General features: G+C 38.5%; 1 protein-coding gene across 1 annotated transcript; it reads left to right on the forward strand.

Annotated features, from left to right (window-relative positions):
* The first annotated feature begins 208 nt into the window (after positions 1–208).
* On the forward strand, positions 209–1,943 carry LOC113323747 (60S ribosomal protein L35-like). Its single transcript, XM_026572086.1, has 4 exons — positions 209–303; positions 426–561; positions 684–840; positions 1,649–1,943. Exons 1-4 carry the CDS (start codon positions 300–302, stop codon positions 1,721–1,723), a joined length of 372 nt encoding a protein of 123 aa, XP_026427871.1. The 5' UTR covers positions 209–299; the 3' UTR covers positions 1,724–1,943.
* Positions 1,944–9,844: the final 7,901 nt, after the last annotated feature.

A 9,844-nucleotide genomic window follows, 5' to 3' on the forward strand; every position in this document is an offset into this window, starting at 1 on the left:
AAATATCATAATTTAAAGTCCAAGTATACAACAAATATTTCACTCACGTAATTAACCGAGATGAAGTTCTAACACGATTGTTGTAAAGTCTGTTATTTTACGGGCCTTGCTTGTATGTTGAAAAGACCATGTCAATTGTTTGGCCCAGTATTATTACCACACCACGACAGCACACGAGTTTAGGGTTTAATAGTCAGGGTTCTTAAAGGACCATAACATTTCTCATCTCCTAGCAAGAAGTCTAGGGTTTCAAAATCGCAGCGAGGAGAAGTTCAGTGGAATAGGAAGGAGGCAAAGCAATGGGTATTTCGAACATAAGCTCTCTCTTTCGATCTCCTTCTACTCTGAATCTTGCTAATGAGAGATATAAATCTGTTGCTAACTTTTGTTTGATTGGATCTGTTTTTTTTTCTTCTTTTGTGTAGCGAGGATTAAGGTTCATGAACTCAGAGATAAGTCTAAGACTGATTTATTGAACCAGTTGAAGGATCTGAAAGCTGAACTAGCTTTACTCCGTGTTGCTAAGGTTACTGGTGGAGCTCCAAACAAGCTCTCTAAGATGTATAAATCCGTTCTCCTTTTTTTTTCTTTCATGTTTTTTTTTGCCTTATTCTTTTTCGGATAAATGTAGTTTTAGGGTATTCATTAGATCTGATTTGGTTTATTTTTTATATGAATTCTAGCAAGGTGGTAAGGTTGTCGATTGCACAAGTTTTGACCGTGATTTCTCAAAAACAGAAGTCTGCTTTGAGGGATGCTTACAAGGGTAAGAAGTTTTTGCCACTTGATCTTCGTCCTAAGAAGACTAGAGCTATCAGGAGACGTCTTACCAAACATCAGGTAATTTTGCTTAATTTTAAATCTTAGTTTTAGGTATTTGATTCCTTGGCTAATATTTAAGGTTGTAATTTTTTATGTCATAGGGAATTGTTTATTAACGATCTTTTATTCAAATTTGTTGCATTTGTGTGATATTTATCTGTTGATGCATGATAAAGTAATTGGCTTTATATCTAGAGAATCTTTATGGCTTATCTGTGTAGTAATAACATGAGCTGAGAACTTACCTTTAAAATATTATCGTTGGGGTTTTGAGGGGGTAGACAGAAGATGATTTATCATCTTTGGGTATGCTGTACTTTAACATGATCAATTTGTTCTGGAGTGGAACTGGTTATGGTATCTTAGTTGATTCTTACGTTCTTCTAATGTTTTATGAGGTTTGGTTGTTCACATGCATGCTTCCTGCATAAATTTGATATCAGCAAAACCTTACCAGAAGAATGTGGCTACTGGTTGGTAAGAACAGATTCTTACGTTCTTCTAATGATATTTGAGGTTTGGTTCTTCTCATGCATGCTTCCTGCATAAAATTTGATATCAGCAATGTTATAGACAAAACCTTACCAGAGTGTGGCTACTGATTTGGTAAGAACAGATTGCAACTATTATATAGAGAAACTGTTGATTGTTTGAATGTGTTGATTGTTTGAAGTAGTAATTTGATCAATGTTAACCATGATGTGCCATTATAACATCTGATGCTGAACTTCCAGATGCTGCATTTAACTCTAGAGAATTCTTAGTCAAGCTACTTGATTAGTGCTTCTTCTTGACATTTACCTTTGATTCATCATCTTTATTTCAGCTGTCACTGAAAACTGAAAGAGAGAAGAAGAAGGAGATGTACTTCCCAATGAGAAAGTATGCAATCAAGGTGTAGGTTTAGCAAATCTGCTGGCGGAGAATTTTGTGTTATCTCTTTTATCTCCTTCCCTAGATATTTGACTCCATGGCTTGTTATGTTTGGAAGTATTTTGTACTTGTCCATCTATTTTGGTTTTAGGCACCGTATACAATGAATACCAGGGTATTTGAATCTTTATGGCTCTTTTAAGGCTCCCTTTTTTTAACTTTATTCTTTAATTCCATTGTATGTTAGATCTGTATTGTTCTTGGTTGAATCACACTAGACTTGTCAACTGATAGATTCGAGCTATTGGTTGATCCGCTTGGATCCTAAGAATGAAGAAGAAATTTAAAAATGACCCCTCTTTAAGTGTTGGCCTTCTATGTAGATGCTTTTGGAGACCATTGACAAAATAAAATTTTCTAGTCCTGTTGTAACTTTCCATAGGTTCTGTTGGAACTTGCAGCAGGAGTAATGAATTAGCGAACAGTTTTGGTCCTAAATTACTGTAGAAAAGTCCTGAATTCCTAAATTGCCCATTTTTTGCATGAGGATATCCAATGATAATGACCGTAGTACATGAAGTCCTGATCTTAGTGTTGAGTTGGCTAGCTTCTCACTAACACCTAGTTTGGTTGGAAGAATTGGATTCGTCGGAATTCAATTATGGGGTAATCCAATTCTTGGAATTGAATTCCATGAAATTGCTATTAGACCAATGCAATGGAAATCAATTATTTTGGGAGGAATTGGAATTCTCAATTATATAGAGTTGGTTTGGACCGTTTGGTTCAAGGAATTGGTCACATTCCCCGGAATTGGATTACCAGGAATCCAATTCCTTGAACCAAACACGCTGTAAATTTAGAGCTTCTTGAAGATGATACTTGTGGAAGGCAGGGTAACTAGTATTCTTTTTTTTTTGTTGGGTACGAAGGCAATCAACTCGAGGACCAGCAGAGCAGCAATAGACCTGATTACGAGGTAGTTATATTAGCTTTTACTTCTCTAAATCTGCCTTGGTTTGCTGTTTCTTTGAGTGAGTTTGATTTTGTACATTGCTATAGAGATATCAATTACTCTGCGGGTAAATTGCCACATGGTGAAGTCAGAGAGAGTGTACATGAATGCGGCCTGCTGCATTTTTTGGTTAGTCTTGAATCCCCTCATAATAGATGCTATAGATCCAGTAACGGGTAACCACAAGCAGGCGCATGGATAGATTACTGAAGAAGTGGATCCGGGGAGCCTTCTTACTCACCTCCTTACTCACCTTAAGACAGTTCAACTTGCTGGACGAGCATCATTAAGGGTAAGAATGCTATAAGAGATAGTCTTAGATGGTGCATTAGCAATGGTAAGGATGCGGACTTTTGGCATGACCCTCAGATAGGCAATTTACCAATCTCCGTTATTGTTAATATGGATGGTCTTAATGTGCCAGATATGAGAGTTAGTGATATCATAGATACTGATTCTAATGATTAAAACTTAAGTACCATTGGGAACTTAGTGAATTCCCAAGTTTGCGAGCAAATTAAATCTATCCCTTTACCTATAAGCGGAAATGTTAGGGACAAACCAATTTGGTCCGGTAATAAGCATGGTGAGGTTACAGTTAAGGAGGCTTATCATTATTTGAGCTCCTAGAGTCCTAGTTTCCCTACAAGAAATCAGGAGTGGAAGTTCTTGAGAAAGTTTAAATGTCCACGCAAAATTAAATTCTTTCTGCGGCAATTGTGTCACAATAAAGAAATCTTCAAGAGTCTCTTTACAAGAAAGGTTTGTGTAATCATCCTGGATGTTTGTTATGTGATCAAGATTTTGAAACTGCTTACCATCTCTTCTTCACGTGCAGATCTGTCTCGCCACTGTGGAGTAAGTGTTTTAAGTGGACTGGTTTTACCCCAATGATTGAAATGGTCTCTCCTTCCTCTTTTAAGACAAGGTGTTCTTTTAAAGGAAGTGTAGGTAGAGTGGCACTACGTATTCCCTTTTCTGTTGTGGAATATATGGATAGGAAGGAATAAATTTGTTTGAACAAAATCTCAGTTTCATGCTCAGAAAGTGCTTGCTAGAGCAATTAGGTGCGCCAGGGATATATTTTATTGTGGATGGCAAGGAAGGAGCAAACAGTGAATACCAGGAGATTAATATCCCTTGGAGGTCCCCAGGAAATGGTTTTTACAAACTCAATACTGATGGTGCTGCTATTGGTGGTGTTATTGCAGGGATTGAAGGAGTTATTAGAGTTGATGATGCAAAGTTTGTGGCATGTTACTGCAAACACATATTCTTCAATGGGTGAATAATGACACTGAGGTGTGGGCTGTTCATGACGGTCTCAGAATTGTTGTTGCTATGGGGATTCAAAAGTTGGAGGTCGAGAGCAATTCTACCTACACCATCCAGCTATGTGAAGCGAAGATCCATGGAGGTTACAAGGTCTTGTTGAAGATATAAATCTGCTAAAGACAAAATTCACGAGCGTTATGTTTGTTCATCAATACAGAGAAGCTAATGGAGTTGCTGATTGCCTTACAAAATCAGCAAGTAAAAAGGTTCTTGAAGGTCAATGGCTGCACACTGCACCAGATGTTATAAATAGTCTTTTGAGTCAGGATGTCGTTGGTAGAGCTTTACCACACATAGTTAGGATGTCGAGTCCTTAGTAGCTAGCCGTGTCTAGCATATCAAAAAAAAAAAGACCATAAATTAAAATTTGGGGGATATTCTTAGTCGCCATGGTATTCATTGTCGACATGGTGTATTCATACTTTTACTATGCTGACACTGAGTTTTTCAAGTGTAAAAATGACGACTACAATAAAATAAAATAATAATAATTCAATTTCAGTACAATGACTGAAAAAACGGGGGTCTAACAACCACATCCAATATTTCGCTTAGCAATCTGTATGGACTAACTCCAACATACTTTCAAGAGAATCAACTAGACAGTCAGACTCAATCTTGAGAAAAACATATCCAAGAGTAATATCTCTATTTCTCAATTCAATCTGCAATCAAACAAATAGGAATTTGCGAGCCCAATTGAATATAAGAAATAACTTGGACGGTATCAAAAACCAATATCCAAGTGTCAATCAATAAAAACAGCAACCAAAGGTTGGATTCACAATTGATTGAACTTACTGTGATATTTCAATTAAAAAAACAAATATAATACGGAAAAGAAATAACACAAACACCAGAAATTTTGTTAACGAGGAAACCGCAAATGCAGAAAAACCCCGGGACCTAGTGCAGATTTGAACACCACACTGTATTAAGCCGCTACAGACACTAGCCTACTCCAAGTTAACTTCAGACTGGAATGTAGTTGAGCCCTAACCAATCTCACACTGTTTCAAGGTACAATTGCGTTCCTTACGCATCCATTACCACGCCGGATTCTGCACACTTGATTCCCTTAACTAAGAGTTGCTACGACCCAAAGTCGAAGACTTGATAAACCAATCCGTCTCACACAGAAAAGTCTATTTAATAGATAAATCTGTCTCCCACAGAAATACCTGCGAGTTATGTTCCGTCTTTTGATAAATCAAGGTGAACAGGAATCGATTGATACACCGGATTTATATTCCCGAAGAACAACCTAGTAATATCAATCACCTTATAATAATCTTAATCGTATGGTAGCGAAACAAGATATCGTGGAATCACAAATGATAAGACGAAGATGTTTGTGACTACTTTTTATCTTGCCTATCGGAAGATTAAATCTCGAGCAAATCTTAGAGAAGATGGTACCCAATCACGATAGAAAACAGTAAGATCAGAACACACAACTACAGAGAAAATAGTTGGGCCTGGCTTCACAATCCCAATGAAATCTTCAAGTTGTTAACCTACTGGGTTTTTCAAAAACCTAAGGTTAAAGGAGAATCGACTCTAGTCGCAACTAATATCACGCAGGAGGTGTAAGGATTAGGTTTCCCAGTTGCTAGAGTTCTCCCTTATATAGTCTTCAAATCAGGGTTTGCAATCAATGCTACCTTGGTTACAAAAAAAATAAATATTCACCGTTAGATGAAAACCTGATTAGACTCAAGCTAATATCTTTCAACCGTTAGATCGAACTTAGCTTGTTACACACAAATGAAAAGTGACTTCATTTAGATATGAGTAACCTTACCCAAACATGTGCACCTTTGTTGGCTCAACAATAGTTAACCGAAGTTAGCCATATGAACACTTTCATATCAACCTTATTCATATTAACCATAACTAGTTCAAATGACTCAAATGAAACTAGTTCTAAATTTTTTTCAATTGTTTATATTCTTATAGAAGTATACAAGACACAATTGAAGCAAAATCGGTTTTGATTCAGTCGTATCAATTCATGAACATTATAGCAACGATTTACAAAAGATTGCATTCCTTATTATATAAATGTATTAGTTCATGAACAAACCGATTTTAGAACATAACCTACTCAAGTATGCAAATCGGTACACATACCTAAGTGGCCGGACTAAGTTTAGGTTCGCTAGTATGCAAATGGGTAAGCATACCATCCAAACTCAGTTGAATTTCCGGAACTTGAAACTCACACCAGTACGCATACCGGTATTCATACTATGGTTCCTGGACTTGGAATAACTTGCAACAGTTAGCATACAAGTACACATACTGTGCTATATCCAATCATGGTTAATTGTTCTAAAATCCCATTTCAGTCATTGAAATATTCTTAGAAGACGACAATAGCTGTCTCACACAAACTATTAGCTTCAAAGCAATTTTCAAGTGACCGAATGATCAATACGAAACATTCTGAGTCTCCATCAAATGACTGTCTCACACAAATCATGTAAGACGTTACAAGGCGATTTTCACATGATCATCTTTTGTTTCATCAAGAATATAAGATGAACTTGGTTAAAGCGAAAGCTTACCAATACATATTTCGATAAATATGTAAGCGAGTTAAACTCAGCTCGAAATATCAAATGTGTATAATCGAAGTCTATATAGCTATACGAATTTTGTCTCAAATAGGAGATAGAGTAGATAGACTTTTGATTGATACATAAGTTCAAGTCTCCACATACCTTTTGTTGATGAAGTTCCATAAACTCCCCTTAGTAGTTCTTCGTCTTCAATCGATAAACACCGTGAAGTCTAATGCTCAACTACACTTATTATCCTAATATGAGACTTAGCTATAAGTAGACTAGAAATCAAGACTTATAGTTTTGGAAACTAAACTTGACAAACAAGCTTGATATAGCAACGCTTGCGAGTTCAACCGAGCTGTGCTCTAACAATCTCCCCCTTTGTCAATTTTAGTGACAAAACTATCAATACATATAGATTACAAAATAAATAAACTTGCTTGATTTCCTTGGTTCTTCAACATTACTCGAAATCTTTGTCACTTCCAAGTACTCCAATGATTCTGAACGTGTTCAACTCCGCATCGTAGTTGTTGAAGATCCATAGCTATAACAATATATAAAAACAAGATGTTTTCGTATTGTTATACAGTGTCATAGTATTATTACACAACATCAAAGTCCAATTGTATCACAACTTTGACAACAATACTATGGTGATATGTATGACTCCCCCTTAGTCAATACTTCATCTCACATGAAAACCACTCCCCCTTACATAATGATCCGCAAACCATATGTATTTGTACTGTGAACTACACATTAATTCTCCCCCTTTTTGTCAATATAAATTGACAAATATACGAAAACTAGTGAGATCATAATGAAATTCTCATAGAGATACTTCATGACTAAAAGTGTGACGATTTGGAAAATTACACCTGACGCGCCCATAACTTCTCCGATGCGCCATGATGATGCTACTGTCCCGGCCTTAAAGCTAGGCAGATGCACGTCCATTTTCCCTTGTAAGCATGCTCATGGAGCATGATGCAGCTAAATTAGTTTCCACACTGTTCCAACTTACCCTTGTCCGCAAAAGGGTTAAGGCTATAAGGCCAAGACCAATGCATATTTGCATGCATCACTGGCTTTGCCTCAACGTAGGGAGTTCATCACTGAATTTTCTATCTAGCTGAGTAGCCGTCAAATTTCCTCTTCACTAAGATTCGGCATTGCTGAGAGCATGCACTTGTCTTTCTCATGCCAAGGGTGCATCAATCAGGCCCATGCCGTACTTTCCTTAGGCTTATACAAGCTCCGCTAACTTGCATATCAATATAGCTTACCTCCGAGGCCATGCCCAATGCACCATTGGTACATGCCTAAGTCGAACGGATTAATAGGAAGTACGAGCATCCACTGACTGGCATGTAACTTGCCTCATCAAGTATGGCCACAATCATCTCTTGTATCGATCTACCGAGCTTAGATGATATGAGGAGCCAGAGTGCTGGACCGACAATGATGCAACTTATTGCGGCTGCCTACGTACCCTTCCCTACTGTAAAGGGATCAAGCACATACCGTAGTTCATCCACGAAGGGACCGCAACTTATGCCAAACTCCTTTGCAAGGCTGTGGCCTAGAAAAAATGGTAACGTCCTGGTCCTTATAGGCTATTCCGTCATAATGCACAATGATTATGCACTATCGGGTCCGCAATATGGCATAGTGATGCCTAAGCATCAAATGCCCTCTTCGCAAGGCTACGTAGATATAAATGAGGCTTACACATCATTTATACTCTTTCGGCTAAGCTATGAAGCTTACTTGGTACATGGTCCGCATATGCACCTTCAACCAAGTACCCCTCCATATATATATTAACTTGCAATTTCTACAAGTATGGAAAGGGGAGCATATTGACATGCATGCTTCACTATTCATATGCAATGATTGTGCGCAATGATTGCGTACTATGATTGCGTGTAATGATTAGGCAACATTCGTCCGACCAACCCTCTATGTCCTGATGCACAATGATGTGCAACATAGGTTTTAGGTCAATAACATTCAAAATGCGCAATGATTACGCTGCAAACTCAAGGCCACCTACCCAGCTGGCATAATGCATCAAGATGATGCAACATTGGCCCTTGGCCAAATACAATTTACCGCTTACCACACAACAAAAGCTTTGGATGAAGCTTCATCTCAGGCCATGGCGCATCTTTGAGCATGCGCTATGTTAAAAACACTGGATGTTACATTATTACACCCTTTAAACAATTTCGTCCCTGAAATCCAACCAAACAAGGGTTCGGATTCCTTAAGCACTCGTCCCATACCAAACACTCAGGAATCCTCAAATCTCACAGGGTCGTTTGTCAAGATTTTCACAAAATCCAACATGACAAGCAATTCTTTCTACAATACTGTGTGATCCAGTGCCAGAATAGTTGGATTTACTGGTCTTTCACCGTCCCCAACAGTTTACTCCCCCCCGGAATACTAACTTACCGCGCAGACGACATGTCCATAGTTTTTGTCAGACGTTAGTAATGACATCACACTACATCCTGGACGGGTGAGGGGTGATCAGCCCAAATGCCATAGTAGGATGGATACCATAAAACTTTCCCAGACAGTCCCGGTGGTCAAGTGCCTAAATTAGGCCAAGCAGTGGCACAGTACTGAGCAAAGTCTATACTTGCCGCACAAATGTCGACCTACCGTACCAACTTGCGCATAAGTTGGCCTACCAACCAACTTAGAATTTCCTTCGAGGAAATACTCGCTAATGAGTCCATTACGCACAGTCCCTAGAGTAATCTCGGAACTTTCTCTGATACCAACTGTGACGATCCGAAAAATTATGCCTGGCGCGTCTGGGCGCGTAGGCCAAAACTTCCCCGATGCACCATGATGATGCTACAATACGGGCTTTAAAGCTAGACAAATGCACGTTCATTTACCCTTGCAAGCATGCTTATGGAGCATGATGCAGCTAAATTAGTTTCCACACCGTTCCAACTTACCCTTGTACGCAAAAGGGTATAAGGCCATAAGGCCAAGGCCAATGCATATTTGCATGCATGGGCTTTGCCTCAACGTAGGGAGTTCATCACTGAATTTCCTATCTAGCTGAGTAACCGTCAAACTTCCTATTCACTAAGATTAGACATTCCTGAGAGCATGCACTTGTCTTGCTCGTGCCAAAGGTGCATCAATTAGGCTCATGCCGTACTCTCCTTAGGCTTATGCAATCTCCACTAACTTTCATATC

This window comes from Papaver somniferum, chromosome 11 (assembly GCF_003573695.1).
Source record: "Papaver somniferum cultivar HN1 chromosome 11, ASM357369v1, whole genome shotgun sequence".
Lineage (NCBI taxonomy): Eukaryota > Viridiplantae > Streptophyta > Magnoliopsida > Ranunculales > Papaveraceae > Papaver > Papaver somniferum.